Source organism: Lepidochelys kempii, chromosome 8 (assembly GCF_965140265.1).
Source record: "Lepidochelys kempii isolate rLepKem1 chromosome 8, rLepKem1.hap2, whole genome shotgun sequence".
Lineage (NCBI taxonomy): Eukaryota > Metazoa > Chordata > Testudines > Cheloniidae > Lepidochelys > Lepidochelys kempii.
Genome location: NC_133263.1, coordinates 374,480 through 397,567, shown reverse-complemented (window position 1 = coordinate 397,567; position 23,088 = coordinate 374,480). Strand labels below are relative to the sequence as shown.

At 52.2% G+C, this 23,088-nt stretch overlaps 3 protein-coding genes across 9 annotated transcripts in view; 1 reads left to right on the top strand and 2 right to left on the bottom strand.

Annotated features, from left to right (window-relative positions):
- Nucleotides 1-480, bottom strand: part of GFRA3 (GDNF family receptor alpha 3) — a 35,376-nt gene extending 34,896 nt beyond the window's left edge. The window contains exon 1 of the mRNA XM_073355050.1: nucleotides 363-480. Coding sequence (XP_073211151.1) covers nucleotides 363-480 — 118 coding nt within the window. The remainder of the gene's footprint in view (nucleotides 1-362) is intronic.
- Nucleotides 476-14,007, bottom strand: CDC25C (cell division cycle 25C). 7 transcript variants are annotated; one of them, XM_073355042.1, is made up of 16 exons: nucleotides 11,974-11,999; nucleotides 11,464-11,670; nucleotides 10,441-10,532; nucleotides 9,249-9,288; nucleotides 6,006-6,039; nucleotides 5,734-5,820; nucleotides 5,331-5,408; nucleotides 4,727-4,864; nucleotides 4,189-4,272; nucleotides 3,726-3,881; nucleotides 2,778-2,879; nucleotides 2,223-2,285; nucleotides 1,698-1,796; nucleotides 1,410-1,543; nucleotides 1,174-1,285; nucleotides 476-845 (listed from the first exon to the last, which is right to left on the bottom strand). In XM_073355042.1, the coding sequence occupies exons 2-16, from the start codon at nucleotides 11,649-11,651 to the stop codon at nucleotides 705-707; spliced, it is 1,548 nt and encodes a 515-aa protein (XP_073211143.1). In that variant the 5' UTR covers nucleotides 11,652-11,670; nucleotides 11,974-11,999; the 3' UTR covers nucleotides 476-704. The 7 variants fall into 7 exon arrangements, with proteins under 7 accessions (XP_073211143.1, XP_073211146.1, XP_073211148.1 ...); XM_073355045.1 differs by lacking the exon at nucleotides 11,974-11,999 and having other exon boundaries at nucleotides 10,489-10,532; nucleotides 11,464-11,702; XM_073355043.1 differs by lacking the exon at nucleotides 11,974-11,999 and having other exon boundaries at nucleotides 478-845; nucleotides 3,726-3,878; nucleotides 11,464-11,702.
- Nucleotides 14,008-14,325: 318 nt separating this feature from the next.
- Nucleotides 14,326-20,759, top strand: LOC140916422 (oocyte-specific histone RNA stem-loop-binding protein 2-like; the record flags this gene model as incomplete). Its single annotated transcript, XM_073358071.1, has 6 exons — nucleotides 14,326-14,411; nucleotides 18,187-18,285; nucleotides 18,364-18,468; nucleotides 18,791-18,950; nucleotides 19,679-19,798; nucleotides 20,179-20,759. Coding segments are annotated over 6 exons (858 nt in total), but the record flags the coding sequence as incomplete, so codon positions are not given.
- Nucleotides 20,760-23,088: the final 2,329 nt, after the last annotated feature.

Genomic DNA, 23,088 nt, shown 5'->3' with positions numbered 1-23,088 from the left:
TCATCTGACTGGTTAACATTGTTCCAGCCTTCAGTTTTAACCTTTTAGAGGCATAAAATAGAGGCTTACACATCACAGGACTTCTCAGCCAATCACAGGCCAGAATTTGGCATCTGTTTAGTCACCCAAGGGCTTCTGCCACAAGATGTTTTCATAATATCCTAATGGCACAGATGGGTGGGAGTCACCAGGCTGGAGGGACAGGGAGAGCTGTTCAAATCAAGCACTTTGGTATCTGTTTATTCTGTCACTAAAAAGAGACAATTAAATGCAAAACCTAGAGTAACAGTGAAGAGAAACACGGAGGTTCCTGCTAGAAGCAGGAGATGGAAAAAGGAGTCAAAGCTCAGGCTGTGACATACCTTGCTCTGCAATGGCTGGGCACAACATTGAGAGGCAGCCTAGAACCTGGCCCACTCTGTGCCTTCCATGTGAAGGAGGCCCCGTTTCCTTAAGGACTGCTGGGTCCACCCGGTTCATGCTCAGCCACAGTCTTTCTGAGATACAGCATCAAGAATCAAGACCTTTTTAACCAGCCTTCCTGTAGCATTCGTTAGCATCTGAAATGGCTGTGGACAAAGCAGGTTCCCACTTTCCAGCCTCTGACTGTCACCAAGTGACACATTTCCAAGAGAAAAAAGGCCGTTGCTGTTCAAGGCAGAGCCCTTCCAAGCAGTGCCCACTCAAGGCTGCTGCCTTTGCCTTCACAACTTCATGAGGCGAGCGATTTGGTTGCGTCTCCTCCGGTCTCCAGCCCACAACTTGCTCTTGGTACGGAATTTCAGCAACTCTGCCTTGTAGTCCTGGTGGTGCATTGGACAGTAGTCCTGGGGTTCACATAGCTCCTGAGAAGAGAAGGGAAGTCATTATCCAACTAGAGCAAGGGAACCCTAGCCAGCCCATCTAGACAATTCGAATGGTGGGAGCTGGGGCTGCTGTATTCTCAGTGGTATGGCATTGTTTCTTTGGTTTCACCTCACTGGTAACCAACACCTACTAGTGGGCAGTGGGGCACAGTCTAGTAGTCCAAGCACAGCAATGGGACCAGGAACTCAGTTCTAATCCCACTGCTAACACCGACTTTTCTGACTTGCTGTGGCCTTGAGGCAAGTCAGCTCCATCTCAGGAAGTCTGAGGATCCTTATCCCCACCAGTTGGATGCCCTGCCATTACCATGTACTCAGGGAAGAACTCCTTGTAGCCTCCCTTCAGGATGTAGAGCTCGGGATAGTGCAGTGCCGGGTACTCATTCATGGCTCGATCTTCCTCCCTCAGATAGCGGCACCTTCAAAAGCGACACGTGGAGCTGAGTGCAACAGGCAGCACCAAGACTTATTTCAGCCAGGAGCACCCACCCCCTGCTAGCCACTGCCTCTTCCCAGCTCTGACCAGACCGGGCCTGCACTCACATCCTGGGGCCCCGTTCCGAGGAGAATTCACAGTGGAACACAAGGACAATGCGTTTCTGTGGGGTGGACGGGAACAGAGGCTTCTTCAGCAAGAACTCAAAGACATCTTCCTGCCTGTGAAAGTTCAGAGCCCCCTGCAGTGCAGAAAAGGGGACAGGGTCATGGAGAAAGAAAGATCGATTCTCAGCCACAAATGGGGATATCGACAGCCAGGTGTGGCTCATCACAGACACCTGGTGCCCCTGCCCAGTTCCACCCCCTACTTCAGACCCTCCCCAGTTCCCTCACCTTTATGTGCCCCCCCAGATACTCATAGGGGTAGCGACAGTCGATGATGTAGAATGTCTCAATCAAGCTTTGGAATTCCCCAAAGAGAAGAGCAGCCACCTGTAAAGGATTGAACAATGAGGGGCAGCTTCCAGCTATACAACTTCCCCTTCTGAGACAGAACCGCTGCTCTTGCCAGGCCAGCAAGAGGCACAGGCTGTGTGCAGCAGGTCTCACTCAGTCCAAATACCAGAGAACATTCAAGTGATGTTTGTGGCTGGAATAGGGTGTGTCGAGTTATGCTCTAGTGTGAACAAGCTTTGAAGGCTGGATTAAGGAGTTTTTCTCCACATTCATGCAGTCAAGACTTGAACCAGGATTCACAAGCAGCAGCTTCAACAGGCAGGTCAAACAGCCCTCACCAAGCAGCTCTCAGGAGTGGTGCACAAGGATGTTGGAGGGGAGGGAGAGGCAGAGCTAGGGGCACAGGCATACTTGGGGTGGGAAAGGACACAGTTACAGACACAGGGGGAGGCCACTGCTCACAGTCTCCGGGGTGACGTATCTCAGGTCCTGTTGTCTTCCTGTCACTGTCGGCAGCGCATACACCTAGAGAGACATTCTCAGTCCAGCTCAGAATCGTAATAGCTGCAAGGCCCTTGCTCCTCTAGATTCTCAAACTCAGACTGGTTTCCACCCAAAAGGTACTGTGGTGACTCTCCTGGTATCTTCACCCCCCATCCACTCCTCCCACCCACATTCTCCATCCTCTGATTAAATCCATAACTGTTTCTTTGAGCACAGGATTCCTGTGTTTGCTGGGAGGTATTGCTCTCCGATCCTTGACTTACCTGCCACCTCCCTGGGGGCATCGGGATTTGATTTTGAATCAAAGATTGTTTAACATGTAGAAACCAAACCAGCTCCCTAGGAGTGTCTCTAGGGGTTACAGCTTAGGATTCTCATCTCACTGCTGTGCAGCAAGGAAAATAACCAGCTCTGCACATCAACATTAGGTGGCTCCTTCTCCCATGTCAAGGCATACCCCTTCTGAGAGCTGGGAGACCGCTCAGGGCACAGGTGGCTGGAAGAGACACAGACCTTAGAGAAGTCCCCGATGAGCTGTCGGAAGCCATAGTCCTGATCGAGAACTTTGACAATTTCCATGTCTGAGAGTGAGGCCGTCTTCTTCAGAGTTGCACCCTGCAACCAACCAGGCAGCTATTAGCAATACACAAGCCAACCAGTCCCTGCTCTACTGTGAGGCTCTGCCCATGTGGGCTGGGCAACACCCGCCCTACAGTTTCCCCAAAGAAAAGGCTAGACTACCCCCTCCAAAGTCCCTGGCATAAGAACGGCCAGACGGGGTCAGACCAAAGCTCCATCTAGCCCCGTGTCCTGTCTGCCGACAGTGGCCAGTGCCAGGTGCCCCAGGGGGAAAGAACAGGACAAGTAATCATCAAGTGATCCATCCCCTATCGCCCATTCCCGGTTTCTGGCAAACAGAGGCTGGGGACACCATCCCTGCCCATCCTGGCTAGTAGCCATTGATGGACCTATCCTCCCTGAACCCTGTTATAGTCTTGATCTTCACAACATCCTCTGGCAAAGAGTTCCACAGTGTGGAGACTGTGCGTTGTGTGAAGAAATACTTCCTTTTGTTTGTTTTAAACGTGCTGCCTATTTATTTCATTTGGTGACCCCCTAGTTCTTGTGTTATGAGAAGGGGTAAATAACACTTCCTTATTTACTTTCTCCACACCAGTCATGATTTTATAGACCTCTATCATATCCCCCCGCAGTCATCCCTTTTCCAAGCTCAAAAGTCCCAGTCTTATTAATTTCTCTTCATATGGAAGCTATTCCATCCCCCTAATCATTTTTGTTGCCCTTTTCTGAACCTTTTCCAGTTCCAACAGATCTTTTTGAGATGGGGCAATCACATCCGCACACATTATTCAAGGTGTGGAATTTATAAAGAGGCAACATGGTATTTTCTGCCCTATTATCTATCCCTTTCCTAATGATTCCCAGGTCTGGCTCCCTTACCCGCTCCAGCTCCTCATAGACAGGGCTGCGTCTCAGTTTCACCTTGACTGGAGTTTCATTGTCCTGGCATCTCACTATTCGCTTCAGCACCGGTCTGTCCAACTTCTCTGGCATGGATGGTGAGCGGTACAGGCGACTTCTGTTGATGGAGACCTGCTTGGAAACAGAGAAGAGGGGAAGAACAGGCAAGTCACAAGGGGGCGCCATCTCCCCAGCTCAACACTTTCGGAGCAATGCTCCCTGCCTGGAAGCCTGGGTTGCAGAGGCCCATCTCTGTAAAGCCCCTTTGGAGCTGGAAGCAGAGCAGCTCCTCCTAGAATGGCAATAAGTGGATAGTGAGCAATGCCAGCCCTATCAGCACCCCCCCAGTACAAGAAGGATTTTTGCCCTGCAGGATACAAGCTTTGCCCAGACACATGGGCGGGTCTGATTTAATGATGTATTAGTAGGTAAGCTCACTCACTTCACTGACATTGATGTCCTGTGTGAGGAGGGGTCCAGAGAGCAGGACAGCCATGCTGGAGGACAGGTTCCCAGCCACTGGTTTCTGGGGGGCAGAGAAACAGCATTAACCACAAGCACAACTCACCTGAAATCACTGTCAGGTATCCAGTGACCAAGAGTAACCTGTAACTATGTGCTGCTGTGCCCAGTGATGGAGAGAGGACACACTGCTAGGGATCTGCTAGCGTCCAGGAGGGCTGCTCACCACATCCCAGATAGCTCCACTCCTCCAGCTGTGGAAGGGGAGAGCTGAGCTTTGCATCTTCTCCCAGTGGAACTCAGGTTGCCAATACTTTGTCCAGCTAAACACTACCAAAGCTGCCCAGGTCCCTAGAAACATCCAGAATGCTCCCAAACACCTGCTGGCTCTCGGTAGCCTGTCAGTCCAGTCCAGGATAGACTCTGCAGTGTCTACTTCCCCAGCCCGTGAACTGCTCCATGAAGCACACAGTGGAGTACATGCAGGGCAGATGATGACTATGCCTGGCTCTTCTCACCTCCAGGTCTTCTTGTTCACTGGGGAAGAGCTCTTCAAAGCTGTCCAAGTTCTCTGCCATTCTGCGTGGATGCAGGGCCACTGCAGCAATTGGGCTACCCAGATCTTTCACCTCACACTCCTCCAAGCCCCCTGCATCCTGACGGGGGGAGATGGAGTTAGAGTCCTGCAACAGTGCCTTGCTCCCACCCAGGAAAGCTGCACTGTAGATCCCAGACCTGCTCTGCAATGCTTTCCAGTGCCACTCACGGACAGTAATTCCTGATGGTGGAGAACCAGACTCCATATGGTCAGTCTGTTAACGAATCCCAGAGAGTACTGCCTAGAGCTGTTGCAGAGCAGACTTCCCTGACTGCCCCCAGTGTCAGACCAATACACAAACCTGTGACCTCTCTGATTCCTGCTCTCCACAGGACACAAGACTTCAGACAAGGCACAGACAGTGCCTCCCATCAGAAAAGGGAGATCTGACCCAGCCTGCTCCCCTCCTCCAAATTTCAGAGGAGGACCCATCCCCATCCCGCTCTGGCTATCATTGGCATTATCCTCTCCACACTTATGGTGTTAGGTCATTGGATACTGAGAAGCCTGAAGCATTAACTCACCAGCTGAGCTGTTGCTCTCTTTCGAAACAGCAGGGACCTAGGCATTTGCCACCCTGGACACTTAAAGCAGACACCCTCCTGAAAAAAGAGAAAGGGGAAGGGGCCTTTGGCTGAAAGCTGGCCACATCTGCTACCTCCAGGGTCAAGAGCCTACGACAGTTTCAAACCTCCCCCAGCATTAAACAGGCACTGGATCTTGGTTAGAAGTAGATTCAGTACCGCAGTTAGTGGGGAAAGAGGAAAGGCAATTTGGGGATCCTACAGGATTACCCCTTTCCATATTCAGTGCTTGGTAAGGATTCTGTGCTACAGAGCTGCGGAGCTGCTGACATGTGCTCCCATCTGTCACCACTTCCAGAAAAATCCTGTGCAGCCCTCCCGACCCCATCCAGCAGGTACTTACATTTTCCTTGTTCAGGGAGCTGTCTGTCTCATTGCCCTCTCGATGCATGGAGCCTGGGGAACTCGGTGTGCTGCATAATACCTGGGGCTACAGTGCACAGAAGGGATCGCTCACTGGGTCAATAGTAAGCATGAGCCCCAAAACCTGCAGTCAGTGTCCCACTGCATCTAGCCTCCTTACACCAGCCCACAGCATTTTCTGGGCCTGCTCAGGTGCCCCAACTCCTCCCGGTAAAAAAATAACCTGTCTCCCAGCGAAGAGCAGTCACTTACCAGGAAAGATATTACATTCCGTCTCGGTGCCTCTCTGCAGGGAGAAAAACAGCCTGTCAGGGTGTCCTGGGTCCTGCTCTGCTCTCCAGCCTGCACATCCTCAGGGGGGACCCACCCACTTCAGTATGTCCCTGCAGAACTTATGCCGAATGACAATGCTCAGCACTAACACAGCACCTTGGTGACACTCAGCAGGCAGGACAGGATGATTATCCTATTTTATGGAAGGGACACTAAGTCTCAGAGAAACAGAATCTCGCCCCAGACCACATGGTGAGTCACTGGCAGAGCTGAGATTAGGACTCAGGGATCCTGCCCCTCATTTTACAGTTCATCCCTCCTATTTATGCTGAACAGGACATGGCTGGCCAGCTGCAAACTGTCTCTCTCATATTTCCAGATTCTTATGTAAAACTGAGTAAGAAATAATACCACACCCAATGCAACTGGTGCTCCCATGATGACCCTAAAAACCAATTTTCCACATCACAAAAAAACACTGCTTTGTCAGTAGGCCCAGAAGAGACTGAATTGTCCCCTTCAAAGGCCTTCAGGCCCAAACTCCACCTGACCAGGCTCAGGCAGGACTGAAACCAGAAAACATATGTACTACATGCAGCCAGTTAAAGACAATGCAGGGAGCCGCTCTAGGCAAGAACCTGCAGGCTGTCTATGATCAGCAGGAGGCTGCCTCGTGAGAAGAATACGTTGATGATTGTGTATGAGAGAAAACAGCCATTTCTGACAGCAGCCTAGCCACATGCACCACCTGGTCTGGAATGCCCCCTGCATGGGTGGGCAGGGCAGGGAAGCAATAAGCTCCCATCTAGGAAACGCTGAACAAACTTCAAAGATTGTTCTCTTGTGTATTGCAGTAGTGCCCAAAGGCCCTGCTTAGGCATCACTGCGCTGGTACTGCCCCAAAGAGCTCACAGTCTAATCTGAAACAGGGCTTGCCAAGCAAGTGTGCCAGACAGAGGACGGTGTGCATGTGCTGGGGGGATGGGATCCGATCCAACTCTAGCCCTGGGGCTGGAGGCTGCACAGTCATCCTGTTAATTTTACAAACTGCACTCAGCCTAGCTAGTTTTGCTGTCATTGGTCAGTGATCTTGTGCAGGGTCTCAGCAGAAGTGGTTCTTGAGGAAGGATTTGAAGGAGGAGAGACCAGTGACCTGTTGTACTAATTTAGATGGAATATGAGCTGAAGTTGTTAACATAACCCAGTCACTGTCCAACATTAAACTCTATTAAACAAGGTCTGGGGTTTGGTATACAGAGACCACAGCCTGCTTAGTACCGTGGCAGACATATAATTAAAAATCCTTTTTAATCTTTTATTAAAGATGCAGAAAAGAAGGAAAGCAGTTAAGCCATTTCAAATGTAAGGTATTAAGTAAGGCTTTCATTTGAACATCCCTTGTTCCCTTTCCTGTTAGCTATAGGGAGTTATAGAAGGAAAAACACCCTTGTGTGACAGTCTATTTGATGGTATCAAAGATGAACTAGATAATACTTAGTCCTGCCATGAGTGCAGGGGATTAGACTAGATAACCTCTCGCAGTCCCGTTCAGGCCTATGATAATTACTGTCTTCTTTGGTAAGAATGAAAAAGTTAGTTGAGATGAGCTGGAGCTGTTGTTGTTGCTACTTCTGTTAAAGTCCTAAACTGTCCCTTTGGGGAAAAGAAAAGAAGTTAGTGGAGATTAATGACAGCAGCAGCTCCAGTTTAAATCCAGTCTCGTTTCATCTCAGTTGGTTGTTGGGATTCAGCTGGAGCTGCTATGGGTGGCGATGTTGTCTGGCTCAGTCTGGTCAGGACATTGCTCACGGTTAGGGTAACAGAGGCTCAGAAACCCAGGAGATGGTGGGGGTGACAGCCATGATGGCAAAGTTCGCTTCCATTTGTTCTTCCCTCTGTTCTTTCTTATTTTCTTCCCCAAATCTCTTTCTTTAAGGACCCTTAAAGGGAATGGTGGGTAAAATAGCTGTTGTAATAACTGGCCCTACAACTTTACCAACTCTAAAAAGTATATGAAAGTTCTAAGATGTTACCTGCCATAACAGATGTTAATGAAAGTAGGTCAAATTGTTTTCAGTAATGAATGTTTATTATTTAGTCCACTAGTTAGGGCTAGTTTCTGACATAGCAATTTTGGTTACTTACTTTCTGGTTCCACATCATCAGTTTACCAAGCATGATTTTAACATAGTCCTTGAGTTATATCAAAGTTACCTTTTTGTTTAGACTAATTCAGTTTTTCTGTCTCCCTTTTGTATCTTGTCCCATTAACATTTGTTGTTATAGGTTAGTCACATATTATGAACATATATATACTTATTACAGTTGAGCTAACAATTAAGAGTAAATTTATAGCCTAATTATTAAAACAGGCCTTCAGATTTACTCAGAGATCTTTTTGACTTGACTTTGCTTCTCTTTTCGCATGTGAGCACTGCAATGCAGATACATAACAGAAATGGTGCCTGCCTGACCATGCTGGAGACTGAAGCAGTCTAGCCACAGAAGAAGGTACTGTATGGGCAGCTGCAGCACAGAACTTCACTTCACCCTCTCGCACGCCTCAATCATATTTTGGAAGGATCCCATCAAAGGGAATTCAATTACTGTGGCCCATTTAGTCCTTGGTCTGTCCATTGAGCCTGCTGACAAAGCGGTGTTTTTTTTGTGATATGAAAACCTCTGAATTAGGAACTGGGCTGAGTTGGTTTAAAAAACACACAATGCTCATTCACATGAAAACCAGAGCCACAGAATAGAAACTACTTTTGGTTACTACTAACGGTAGCCAGATCTGAACAGCTGATTGGAGGTGAAGGAGTCCATATTATTACTGACCCTCTCTGTAAATGAATGGTGGTTATGATTAAATAGAGCTCAAAAGGAGAAGGAGTGCAAAGACTCAGCAGCTGGAAAGGAAAGGTTTGTATGACATGGCACATGGCACACTCCATCTAGAACCTAAATATTAAGACTCCTTGCTTAACTGCACAGTATCTTCCAGCCATGAGTCACTCACATTTTACAAAGATAAGACGACTATCTGGGCAGAACAGGAAAGATCCCTGCTACTTTTGAGGGAAAATCTCTTCCTCAGCCCAAGCCTGGTATGTATTGCCATTTCAGAGCATATCATTCTTCATCTGATCTGGCTCATTAACAGGAACTACAGATACTGTGGTGATGGGTGCTCATAGAAGAGCCCTGATATACAGAACTTACAGCCCATGCGGAGGTCCTGATGAGTCCACTCGACCTACAGCTGAAGAGAGATAAATCAGCAAAACACAGTGGGCATGAGCATGGAGCATAAACTAGGAGCAATTATGGTAAATGAAGAAAAGGCATCAAGAGTCTCCTGTGGCCAACATGCTATGACTACCCAAGATGGGAGATTAGACAGAAACGGATAATGGTAGGCGGAATATCAGGAACACCTCCTAGTGAGGAGACCCAGGCTGTGGAATGGTTTCCAGGAAGTAACTGGAGACATTTCAAACTACAGTGGAAAAAATTTTAGAAATTATATGGCAGGGCTCAGTACTGCACAGTCCCAAGGGATGGATGAGACAAACTTGAAGATTTTGAGATTCACAAAACTAGTAAAGCAGCATTTGCTGCTGATTTAACTTGTTCAAGGAAGACAATATTTGTAACCTTCACTTTTAAGGCAGCGTGAGACGGGGGATGTGCGCCACTAATATTGCTGATGTGTTGCTACAGCATCCCTAGATTTATGTAAACGGTAAAGACAAATTATCCCATGTGCCGATGCTTTCCATGCATTGGCAACAGCCGTTAGAGACCAGTTCAAGGGAGCATGCTAAGAGAATAGCTACAACAGCCAATCTTTTCACTATAAGGATGGAAGAGTCCTTTCCACCTGGCTAGTCTGTGAAGTCTAGTCCTTGTGGAAGCTGGGCTCGTTTTGGACTGTCTCATATTGAAGGGGTGTACAGCTGGAGCTGAGGATTCTGAGAGTCTTGGCACCATTATTAACAATTACAAACACTGACGGTTGGAAATAGCCAGTCAGGTGAGCTGCAGCTACTGCCTATACTATGCAAAATGTGCTTGTTTTACTTGTCTTCATCTACCCACAACCCGTCTATCTGTTTAATCCACCTGTTGCATCTTTTCATAATCCCATAACGAGAGAGTTCTCAGGAACTCTCTTATTACTTATTTAATACCACATAGCAAAATGAGGTACTGGTCCTTGATTGGGACCCCTAGGTAGGCATTCTTGCAATACAAAACAAATAACAAACAACAATAATAATGGGAAGGAGCCGAGCTGGCTGACAGTACTAGCTGTTACCAAAGATGTTCTTTTGGGTCTTGCCACCAGCGTAATAGCAAGCAATAAAACTAGGGCTAAGGCTCAATTTTGTCCCAGCCAGTCAGCTCTTACCAGCCATGTCTGGGGAATGGGTGAAATTGAAGGTGGGCGTCTCCTCACCACTGCTGAGATCAGACAGATCTAGACAGCACTTTGGCGTGTCCCTGCAACAACACATCAAAATCCAAAGTATTAGGGGATGGGGGAAATTGTGACATTTTTGTAAATCAGCATGTAGACCTCAAGGTATGAGACTGCACTGGATCCAACAGCAGGATCTCCGTCAGGACTCTTTTCTGCATCATGCACCCACTTTACCTTCCCCAGCCCTATCAGAGCCTGAGTTTTGTGAGCCATTTTGGGAGGCCTTGAGGGTGCCTTTATAAAAAGATGGATCCTTTCAGCCTGGGATGGCTCCTCGGGCTCCAGACAGGTTTAGTGGCCATGCTATTCACACCAAGAGACTTTTTTTTTTTAAAATGAGAAGCCCTCCCAGAGTTTCTTGCAGGAACCGGTACTAGGACAGAGAGTTTTATAGTCCTTTTGAGCAGGCCTTGCAGACATCACAACCTTTAGACTAAAGTGGTTTTCAACACAATGATGCAAACACTAAACAGCAAGAAAATCCTAAATTTAGGCCTGAATTTATCAACCCTCCCCACAGGCATCAAGAGCAAACTGCTGACCCAATCCCTGTAGTAGGAGCTCTAGTGGGTGTGCACATCCTGACTCAAGCTGAGCAAAGAGACTCTCTTACCCCCCAGCTTCTTTCCCAATGCGACTTGCACTACTGCCCCTCGCCCTGCTCTGGGGAGATCAGAAGCACGATTCGGTCTCTGCCTGCTGGGCAGCCTGAGCGGCAGGCGGACGAAACGCCCGCGGAATTCAGCAAAGCACCAAGCGGAGCCTGTGCACGGCCCGGCTCTGCGCTCGCCGGCAGGGCGGGCGCATGGCAGACTTCGGTCCCGTCGGGGCGGAGGCCGAGCCCGTCCCCCGGCACCGCACTGGTCCCTGGGTCTGTTGCGCATCCCAGCGGCCAGGCCGGGGATTCTCCCCGCGCGGCCCCAGCGCCCGCGGCGGCGAGGCGGGATTTACCCAGCCACGGTGCTGAGGTTCCTAAAGCCCCGAGCGAGGTCGGTGACCGGGGTGCGGGGCGGCTCCGGGGTGAAGGGCAGGGAGACCTCCGTAGCCCGCAGCGAGTTCAGCACCATCCTGCAGCGGGCTCGGAAGCCGAGACGCGAGCGGGCGCCGCCGGGTCCCGCGGGGGAGAGATTCCCGGCCATGGCGCCACGGGACCGCCACCTGGGAGCACACAAGCCGGGTCACCCGCGGCAACCGCCCGCGGCCCGAGCCCAGGGCATCCGGGCGCCCTCGGGTCACGCCCCGCCCGGGACAGGCTCACGCCGGAGCCAGAGCCGCGGCCAGTCCCCGGGTCCCCCCAGCCGGCGGTGCCGCCCCGCGCCCATTGCCCCGCCCCCGGCCGCGCCCCGCCCCGCCCCACGGCGCGCCCATCGCTGCTCCGGTCTCGCCCCAGTCCCCGGGTCCCCCCAGCCGGCGGTGCCGCCCCGCGCCCGCCCCCGCACCGCCCCCGGCCGCGCCCCGCACCGCCCCGCGCCGATCGCTGCTCCGGTCTCGCCCCAGTCCCCGGGTCCCCCCAGCCGGCGGTGCCGCCCCGCGCCCGCCCCCGGCCGCGCCCCCGGCCGCGCCCCGCACCGCCCCGCGCCGATCGCTGCTCCGGTCTCGCCCCAGTCCCCGGGTCCCCCCAGCCGGCGGTGCCGCCCCGCGCCCATTGCCCCGCCCCCGGCCGCGCCCCGCACCGCCCCGCGCCGATCGCTGCTCCGGTCTCGCCCCAGTCCCCGGGTCCCCCCAGCCGGCGGTGCCGCCCCGCGCCCATTGCCCCGCCCCCGGCCGCGCCCCGCACCGCCCCGCGCCGATCGCTGCTCCGGTCTCGCCCCAGTCCCCGGGTCCGCAGACTTGAATGAAAATAGAACAGGGGGAACTTAAACCTGCCGCCGGATCCCAGCCAATCACAGAGATTGTTGCCGACTGTAGCCAATCAGGGTGACCGGGGGACGGGACCAAACACACAGCCGCTCTCTGATTGGGTAATGTCCGCGCGACTCAAACGAAGTGAGAACCTATTGGGGGAGAGAATGGTGGACGGGACGTTTGCTCTTGATATTGGACGGATGGAAGGGGTTCCGCCCACATCTAGCGCTTATTGGCTCCGTGAAGCCAATCACCGCCCCGAGGGCACGTGATTCATGGGGGCGCGGTCTGTAATTATTAGTGCGGGGGAGTCCCCCCCGTTCGACAGGCAAAGCCTAGCCTGGTGACGTGTTACTGCGCACGCGCACGCCGGTGCTCATGCTGCCCGCGCCCCGCGCGCTGGGTGGCCGGGAGCCGCTGGCCCGCAGGTGTCCCGGGGGTGACCTGGGCCGATCCCGCGCCCGGGCCCGCGCCGCCCTGTTCCCGCGCAGCCGCCCCCGGAGCCCGTCGCTCGCTCCGCGGGGAGCCAGGCGGCCCCGGGCGGCGGGGACAGCCCCGGGCCGGTGGAGACGGGCCGGTGTCTGCCCCGGGGACTCCTCGGCGGGGCTGCGCTCGGTCGGAGACGGGTTTTCTCCAGCCGCTGACGGGCGGCGCCCCCCCCATCCCCGGCTGCCCGCCCCGGCGCCCCCCGGCGGGACCCCCCCATCCCCGGCTGCCCGCCCCGGCGCCCCCCGGCGGGACCCCCCCGGCCCCGGCTGCCCGCCCCGGCGCCCCCCGGCGGGACTCCCCCATCCCCGGCTGCCCGCCCCGGCGCCCCCCGGCGGGACCCCCCCATCCCCGGCGGGACCCCCCCCATGCCCGGCCCCGGCTGCCCGCCCCGGCGGGACCCCCCCATCCCCGGCGCCCCCCGGCGGGACCCGGCGGGACCCCCCCATCCCCGGCGGGACCCCCCCCATCCCCGGCTGCCCGCCCCGGCGCCCCCCGGCGGGACCCCCCCATCCCCGGCGGGACCCCCCCATCCCCGGCTGCCCGCCCCGGCGCCCCCCGGCGGGACCCCCCCATCCCCGGCGGGACCCCCCGGCAGCCCGGCCCCGGCTGCCCGCCCCGGCGCCCCCCGGCGGGACCCCCCCATCCCCGGCGGGACCCCCCGGCAGCCCGGCCCCGGCTGCCCGCCCCGGCGGGACCCCCCGGCAGCCCGGCCCCGGCTGCCCGCCCCGGCGGGACCCCCCGGCTGCCCGCCCCGGCGCCCCCCGGCGGGACCCCCCGGCAGCCCGGCCCCGGCGCCCCCCCGGCAGCCCCGGCTGCCCGCCCCGGCGGGACCCCCCCATCCCCGGCGCCCCCCGGCGGGACCCCCCCATCCCCGGCTGCCCGCCCCGGCGGCCCCCCCCCCCCGCGGGCCCCGCGCTGTGCCGGAGTGCGGGCGGTGCACTCTGCGAACCTGGCAGACGCCCCCGCTGCGCGCTGTGGAGCGGGGCCCGGCTCGCCGGCCGGTGCTGGTTCGTGGCGGGGGCTGCGAGGCGCTAAATGCCCGTGAACAGCGAACGCGCCTGAACCTCGGTGATCGAGGCGGCCCTGCTCCCTGTCGGTGGCTCCGGGGCTTCAGGCAGGGTCAAGAGGGGCAGGAACAGGGCCGGCCTGACGCCTTGTTTGCATTCCTGCCTGTTGGCGGTGCTCTTTAGCCCCCGTCTCGCTTGGCTGACGGCCCCCTTTAGGCTCCGGCAAACTAATTTGGAGGCGCTTGTCACCCGGAGCCCTTTGGCTGCTCCCCCTTGGGGTGGAACCCTTCTTGGAAGCTCCGTTTTTAGCTGGCGCAATTTAGGAAAGAGAATTCTGTCCCGTGCAGGCACTAGCTGCAGAAGTAGGTGTTTTCTGTGGGCCAAGGGTAGGATGGGTCCCTGAGCTAGCTGCTTTGTAGGGAAGGGTTGTAAGCTCTGTCTAGGGTGGAGAATTGATTTTCTTCCATAACTGGCATACAGTTCTCTGTTTCATGACCCTCTTGTTGTGGGATGTGAGGAGCCTGCCTCTGGAACAGCGTCTTTATGTGAGAGAGACAGGTGGGTGGAAACGCACATGATATGCAGAAGCTTTCTGTCTAGATTATACATAGTTAACAGACATTTGACTCTGGCCTTAGAGATAAAAAGCATATAATTAATGGGGCAAGGATCCCAAAGAGAAAAGGGAGCTGGTGGTGACAAATGTCTCTATTTAGGATTATTACTGTGGTTTCAAGGGAGAGCATGATGTTTAATGTAGTGAGTGCATGGGAGGAAGAATGAGCAATTTGTGCTGGAACACACCAAGAGTGAGTTGGATAGCCGGGGGCATAAGAACAGCCATATTGGGTCAGACCAAAGGTCCATCTAACCCAGTATCCTGTCTTCCGACAGCAGCCAATGCCAGGCACCCTAGAGGGAATGAACAGAACAGATAATCATTCATCCTTCATCCATCCTGTAGCCAATTCCCAGCTTCTGGCAGACAGAGGATCGGGACACCATCCTTCCCATCCTGTCTAATACCCATTGATGCACCTATCCTCCATAAACTTATCTAGTTCTTTTTTGAACCCTGTTATAGTCTTGGGCTTTATAACATCCTTTGGGAAGAAGTTCCGCAGGTTGACTGTGTGTTGTGTGAAAAAATACTTCCTTTTTTTTGTTTTTAAACCTGCTATCTCTTAATTTCATTTGGTGACCCCTACTCCTTATGTTATGACAAAGAGTAAATAATACTTCCTTATTTACTTTCTCCACACCAGTCGTGATTTTATAGACCTCGATCACATCCCTCCTTCATCATCTCTTTTCCAAGCTGAATAGTCCCAGTTTTATTAATCTCTTGTCATGTGGACCACTCCATCCCCCTAATCATTTTTGTTGCCCTTCTCTGTACTTTTCCTAATTCCAATATATCTTTTTGAGACACATCTGCACGCAATATACAAGATGGAGGGGTACCATGGATTTATATAGAGGCAGTATGATCTTTTCTGTCTTACCATCTATTCCTTTCTTAATGATTTCCAGCATTCTGTTTGCTTTTTTGACTGCTGCTGCACATTGAGTGGATGTTTTCAGAGAACTATCCACTATCACTCCAACATCTTTCTTGAGTGGTAACAGCCAATTTAGACCACAGCATTTTATATGTATAATTGGGATTATGTTTTTCAATGTCCATTACTTTGCATTTATCAACACTGAATTTCATCTGCTATTTTGTTGCCCAGTCACCCATTTTTGTGAGTTCCCTTTGTAACTCTTCACCACTATTTACCCCTCTCCATTCTGAAAACTGACCATTTATCCTACCCTTTGTTTCCTATCTTTTAACCAGGTTTCAGAGGGGTAGCTATGTTAGTCTGTATCAGTTAAAACAACGAGGAGTCCTTGTGGCACTTTGGAGACTAACAAATTTATTTGGGCATAAGCTTTTGTGGGCTATAACCCACTTCATCAGATGCATGGAGTGGAAAATACAGTAAACATGTATAAATAAATTCAATCAAGGTGGATGTGGCCCATTCCCAGCAGTTGACAAGAAGGGGTGAATATCAACAGAGAGGAAATGATTAATAATACCTTTTAAATATTATTTAATTTATAATTAATTTCCCCTCTGTTGATATTCACCCCTTCTTGTCAACTGTTGGGAATGGGCCACATCCACCGTAATTGAATTGGCCTCGTTAGCACTGACCCCCCACTTGGTAAGGCAACTTTCATCTTTTCATGCGCTGTATATTTATACCTGCTTATTGTATTTTCCACTCCATCTTGATCATCCAGTTGGCCTACTGGGTGTTTAGCAGGCTTCCTGCTTCTGATGTGTTCAAAAATTTTTTTGCTATTACTTTTGAGTCTTTGGCTAGCTGTTATTCAAATACTTTTTTGGCCTTCCTAATTATATTTTTACACTTCATTTGCTAGAGTTTATGTTCCTTTCTATTTTCCTCACTAGGATTTAAGTTCCACTTTTTAAAGGATGGCTTTTTGCCTCTCACTGCTTCTTTTGCTTTGTTTAGCCACAGTGGCACTTTTTTGGTTCTCTTACTTTGTTTTTTAATTTGGGATACACATTTAAGTTGAGCCTCTATTATGGTGTCTCTAAAAAGTTTCCATGCAGCTTGCAGGGATTTCACTTTTGGCGCTGTACCTTTTAATTTCTGTTTAACTAACCTCCTCATTTTCGTGTAGTCCTCCTTTTCTGAAATTAAATGCTACGGTGTTGGGCTGCTATGGTGTTTTCCCGCCAGAGGGATGTTAAATTTAATTATATTATGCTCACTATTACCAAGCAGTCCAGCTATAGTCACCTCTTGGACCAGATCCTGTGCTCCACTTAGGAGTAAATCAAGAATTGCTTCTCCTTGTGGGTTCCAGGACTAGCTGCTCCAAGAAGCGGTCATTTACGGTGTCAAGAAACTTTATCTCTGCATCCCGTCCTGAAGTAACATGTATCCAGTCAATGTGGGGATAGTTGAAATGCCCCATTATTATTGAGTTTTTTATTTTAATAGCCTCTCTAATCTCCCTGAGCATTTCAGTCACTATCATCATCCTGGTCAGGTGGTTGGTAATATATCCCTACTGCTATTTTCTTCTTATCAGAGCATGGAATTACTACCCATAGAGATTCTGTGGTACAGTTTGGTTCATTTAAGATTTTTACTTCATTGATTCTATGCTCTCTTTCGCATATAGTGCCATTCCCTCACCAGCACGACCTGGTTCGCTGACTCGGATACCCCTCTTCTCCCAGTCTCCTTCCTTGCCCAGAATTCCCATTGTTGCTCTGTGGAAAGTGGCACTACATATCCCAGTAGAAATGTTGCTGTTGCAGAGTGGAACTCTTGGGTTTAATCTCCCAGTGGCCTTGTAGACACTCAGCAGTCCTGAGAGAGTATGTGAAGCTATGGTAAGATGTGGGGCTATAGATTTAGTTATGTCACATTGCTTAGTTGTCCTATATTTTTAATCTGACAGTTAAGATGTCATCCTATTAACTAAGCACTGACCCTTCTTGACCCTGTATAAAACATAAAGTCCCCCACACGAAGAAGCTTAGTCTAAAAGATAAACAGAAAATAAGATCGGAAGAAGGTGTTACATTCAAGCATTTTCCTGAGTCACCATTTTCTCTTTTGTAGATGAGGCTGAAGGGATCCCTGCTGATGGCAATGGGTATTTGGGGATGGGATGACACCCCTTGACTTGTTCTTATGTCCTTGGCCTGATAGGAGGAGTGTATAGATCAGCCGCTGATACTTGTTACAGTATAGAAACCTGCCAGTTAATGAAGGTTTAGCTTAATTGGCAGTTGGCTATTTGACTTTTCTAAAGATATATACATCTGCATTTTTGTGTTGTAGATATATATTTGTATCTATTTGACTGTTTTCCTTCCCCCTCCTTTGTAAACTCTGGGGCAAGGACTGTCTCTCTGTGTCTGTATAACATGCAGCACAATGGGGCTCTGATTCTGAATGGGGGACTGAGAGTACCACTGCAATACACACAATCTTAGAATATGACTGGCTGCCTTGATCATGCATCCTGGGCTTCCATCAACGGACCCCAGAGCTGGCCTGGAGTAATCCTGTTGCCCTCTCAGGAGAGGGCTGACAGGTCTTAATGCTTCAGTTCTGAGTTTCAAAGGAATAAACTGTCCCAGAAGCTGAGCTGGATCCTCTGTACCTTTATGATAACTGGGCAATGCAGCTTTAGTTCTGCTTCCCAGGACCAAACAGTCTGGATGCAGTGGGTCACACCTGGCTGTGACACAAGCAAGTTTATCGTGCAACGAACTTTCTTTTCCTTGGGACAGGCCCTTGTCATCAAAGCCCTTCTCCCCTGAAGTTAAGACTGTCAGCGTGGGAATTGGCACAAGGCCAGGCCTAGCAAGAGGAGCCAGCTCAGGACTGAGGTGTGTTGGATGCTGACCATGTGCCTTGTCCAGGGCTGACTTCTGTGTGTCTAGTACTAAACTTTTTCTCTTCACCAGATCTGACACTGAGACAGACGATACCATCCTGCAGAGGAGACAGAAGCAGATAGACTATGGGAAGAATACTGTTGGCTACCAGCACTTCCGACAACAGGTCCCCAAGTGAGGTGGTCCCTGGCTTTCACCTCCACTTCCCATATAAGCCTGCTGGTTCAGATTCCCCCACCAACTGAAGAGATACTTGAAACTGATGTAAAGTGACTTCCTTCCTTTTGATCCTGCCTAAAGGCAACTTCCTGTCCCTGCCTCCTTCCAAAAGTCCCAGAAACTTGGCATATTCAGGAGCCTTTGGAGCATGCTTCCTACATCCTATTGGGGACCTATTAGTGTTTGCTCCTGCTGGGTTAGGGTGGTCTTGATGCTGGGGTGAGGAATGTTTAACGGAAGCACCTGGTCACTGATAAATGTTATGCTTCATTCCCAGGGCCGCTCGGCAGCCAGGGATTCACCCCCAAACTCCAAATAAGTACAAGAAATATAGCCGCCGGTCCTGGGACATGCAAGTCAAGCTGTGGAGACGGGCATTGCATGCCTGGGACCCGCCCACCCAGCATCCTCTCCTGTGTGGACAAGGACTTCCAAGGAAAGTGTCTTCCAGTTGCCCGTGGCTCCTCTAGAGTCTTGTAGGGGAGAAACTCTTCTGGGAGGAGGAAGTGGCAGAAGCCTAGCAACATGAAATGTGGAGGATCCCCCAAATCAGTGGGTGTCCTTCCCAGCGCTTCCTAGGATCTCTCTGGATATAGTGGCCATTACACTGAGCTGCCCTAGGCAGCAGGTAGCTGGAGTGAATGGTATGTTAACATGCCTGGGAGCCTGTGAAGCTTGATACTCTGACACGGAGAGGTAGGTATCAGGCGCCTTATACCATAGAAGGGAGGGATTGATGCAAGCAAATCCTACCAGGTGCTCAAATGTCCCAGTGGTGAATATAGTATAAATTCCCCAGTGTTCTGGAAAATGCTTCTCTGTGTTGTATGTGATGTGTGCCTGCGTTGCCCTCTTCCCCAGCTGCATGGTGGGCATTGGGGAGAAAAGCCCAGGGGACTGGGACTCCAATTGCTGGGTTTGATGAGAGAGCAAGGACTAGGTCCAGTATCTCCTATCTCTTCCACCAGTGCTCCCTGGAGAGGAGTCATGCATACCCCTCCCAGTCTGGACACAAGGGGATGAAGGGCCTGATGATTTCTCCTAGGTTTGAACCATGGAGTGGGATGACAGCACTCGTTCATGTGATGACTGGTGCACCCAGTTACCTGCTGCTCCTTTTCACTGACTGGGTCAGTGTGATTTAAATTGCTGTTTGTTTGCAAGGCAGGAGATGGTGACTCTCTCAGGAATGATGGAGACAAACTCTTTGTGCGACTTCTCAGAAGACTGGCCTGGTGCCCTGAGGCCTCTTGAAAACCTGCCAGGAGAATTACTAGGCGGACAGGTATTTGGGCTTTGATTGGGCTTGCTTTCTCCTGTTCCTGCTGGTGACAGGGACTTAGGGCAGCAGTAGGGAATGCTATTTAATGGTTCATTGCGAGCACAGGAGTATGTGGCACAGGGTGATCACCAGCTTGTCAGGAGGGGGTATTGTCTGTGAGGTGCAGTCTGGAAGTCTTGTGCCTTCCTCTGGACCCACTCTGATGCAGAAAGTATTGTTGGTCATTGTCCTGGGGAAGGGGAGAATAGCGGGGAAAGGATCCTCAGGGCTCAGCGTCCTCTCCAGGGGGACACTGTCATGCTTTGGATTGCGGGTGTATGCATCTCACGTCAGGTTTGTTTTCTTTCCTTCCTATTTCTTTGTCTTCTGCCCTGTTTTCACAGTTGGCTGGCCTGTCATTTCCTGGCTGCTCATCTCCATGGCTGCCCCAGATCCACTCAAACTTGCTGCCCTTCCTAGGAAATGTGCACACCTGCCCATACTGCTCCTGGATGGAGCTAAAAGGAGAGTCCAGCGCATTTGTTGCCCCAAACACTGTCATTTCTGAGGTGTGGGAAGAGCTCAGGCATCAAGTTACATACAAGCCCAGCTGCAAGGATCTCCTGAGCTCATGGAGGACATTGAATTATCCAGAAGCTTGCCCCTGGGACAGAAAGGGGGCTTGGTGTTAATGTTCAGGCTTGGAGCTGAGCATCAGACCCCTTACACAATGCACAAACAGAGAGGTAGCTGCTGGGTTTGTATCTCTTCCCACAGCCCAACCTCCAACATTGTAGAGAGAACTTTCTGTCATCTCAGTACCTGTAACCCCAGGCATTGCAGTGAATGTCAGCACACATAGGACCAATTCTTTCTGCTTCCCTTCAGGAATCTGTTTGGTCTCCTGTGTTTAAGGGAAAGCTGTATAGAAGGGGTTGGAAAAATGGAAACTGAGGTCAATAAAATTTCCCCAAAGACTCTATAATAGCTGCTGGCTGGGTTCTTTTTCTGTCCGTAGGCCTCTGGGGCTCTGCTCACCACAGGCAGGTTCAGGGAGGCTTTGGCAATTCATGAGGACTCAAATAATGGGGAGTTGTGACCCTTCCCGCAGTGTGGGCACTCCACAAGCTAAGTAAGGATGTCCCTCTGCGCACTGAGTAGCGAGGAGGGGAAATTCTTGGCAGCTGTTTCAGGCCCAGCCCAGAGGAGAGGTTATGGGGGAGGGGAGACGACAAAAGGCACAAGGAAACCATGAGTCTTAAGGGAGGAAGTTTGCCTTGCCAAAGGGTTAATGCCTCCTTAGGGGTTGCTGCTGCCCTTCTTGCCATTGGTTGGAGGTGAAGATGATTAAATATTTACCATGAACAGGATCCTGGAGATCTGCACTAACCAACCCCTCCACAATTGAATATGATGAGCCAGTCGGGAGGCTCTGTCCAGGCCACGCTCTAGTAACCACCTAGCACTTTCCTTCAGCGGTGGGAAAGGACTCCGAGGCTTGGAAATCCAGGGCCAGTGGAATCTGGGCAAAGAGGGTGTGGCCTGTGCAGATCTGGGCTAGAGGGGAAACTTCACTCCCTTCTCGGGGTCCTGCTGTAAAGTCACATGCCCTGCCAGTGACCCCACCACGGGAACAGGTGATGTTTCCCGCGCATCCTGCCCTTACAACAGGTTTCTTTGGGGGCTGAGTACCCCCCTTCCTGGTGCTGGCTACAGTGTATTAAGGGGCCTCTCCTGCTGCCTCCCTCCCACCCCATGTTGGACGGGGGCAGCTGGCGGTGCTGCTGAAGGGGATCCGTTGAAAGGAGACTCTGCCCCCCTCGTGTTGTTACTACCTCTTCCCTGGGGGCGGGGGGAGGCTGGTTTTGTGTGAGGTTATGGGGGGGGTGTGACTTTAGGAGGGATCGAAGAGGGTTGGTGGGGGGGGCCGCTCGGACACCCCCCTTGACTACAATTCCTGTCGTCCTTTGCTGCACGGTACAGTCCGAAGGGGGAGGTGCTGGGGCTGAGCTGGGTGCGGGGGGAGCCCCGAGGTGGGGCTGCGCCAGATCCAAGTTGGTGACTCCGGCTTGGCCTCAGCGGGCGCATGGCGGGTGGGCCCGGCGCTGGCTTGGAGCGGAGCCACCCGGAGTGGTGGGTCCCGCCTGGCTCCCTCGGTCTGTGACGTGGGGCAACCTGTTTGGTCCCACAGCCCAGAAACAACTGGGGGCGGCGGGGCGCCTTGACTGCTGGGGCCCCTGCCTCCTCTGGGGCCCCAGCTCCACCTCCCTGCCCTCTCTGCTGGCAGTCCCCTGTCTCCTCCTCCCAAGCTAGCAGCCCCCGCGCCTCCCCAGCTAACAGCCTCCTGCCACTTTCAGACACAAGTATCAGCCTGCGCTGGGGCAGCAGGGGAAGGCTGGGACGATGTCCCCCTCATGCTGCTCTGGGTCAGTGCTGGGGGCAAGGGGGCCTGAGGCTGCTGGCACCTTCTGTGCTGGTCTAGTATTGCCATTGGGGGGGGGGGGAATGACTGGGCTGGATGGGCTGCTGACGTTGGGGGACCTTGCTCTGCTTCAGTGTCTGTGTTTGATTTTCTCAGGCCCTGCGGGGAGACCTGCCCTCATTGCCAGGGTGCCTGGCACTGTAGCCTGTGAGCCTCTGTCCCTCTTTCTGCTCATGTGACCGGCTGTGGGATCAGTTGGCACTTGGTATGCTCGGAGCAGCTCAGGGGTGAGCACATCATTTCCCTGGGTTGAGGTTTGACTGGACCCAGCAGCGTCCTGGATGAAGGGGGGTGAGTTGACTTGAAAGGGTTTAGGCTGAGAATGGAAGTTGCCGGCTCCCGGGACAGCTGATGCAGGTGGCAAAGGGATCAGAGCAGTTGGCTCCTTTTACTAGGAAGCAGCATAAAGGCCCATAGGGTTAGGTTGGCTGTTTAGTTTTGCTTTCAGCTTTGGAGATTTCTTTGCTCACAGCCTTGGTGTGCTTCCCGCTGTAGCTTGCGTTAGATTAGGCAGATCAATTCCCTCTTGCTGCTGGATGTTGTGTGTCGGAAAACCCTCTGGAAGCTAGGTGCTGTTGGCTTCCTCCTCTCACACACAGAGAGACTCCTTAAACCAAGTCAGCCTGCTCTGTGGTGGTGGTCACTAACTGAAGTTGCAAGGGGCGCTGCATCTGGCTTCTGGTAGTAAGTGAGGAGCTGCTGCCTGTTGCTGGCTTTGCCCCATGTGGATCCTGGAGTTTGCACCCTGATGAGATTAAATTGTATAAATCATTGGTTCTCAACCAGAGGCCCTGGGGGGCCATGAGCAGGTTTCAGGGTGTTCACCAAGCAT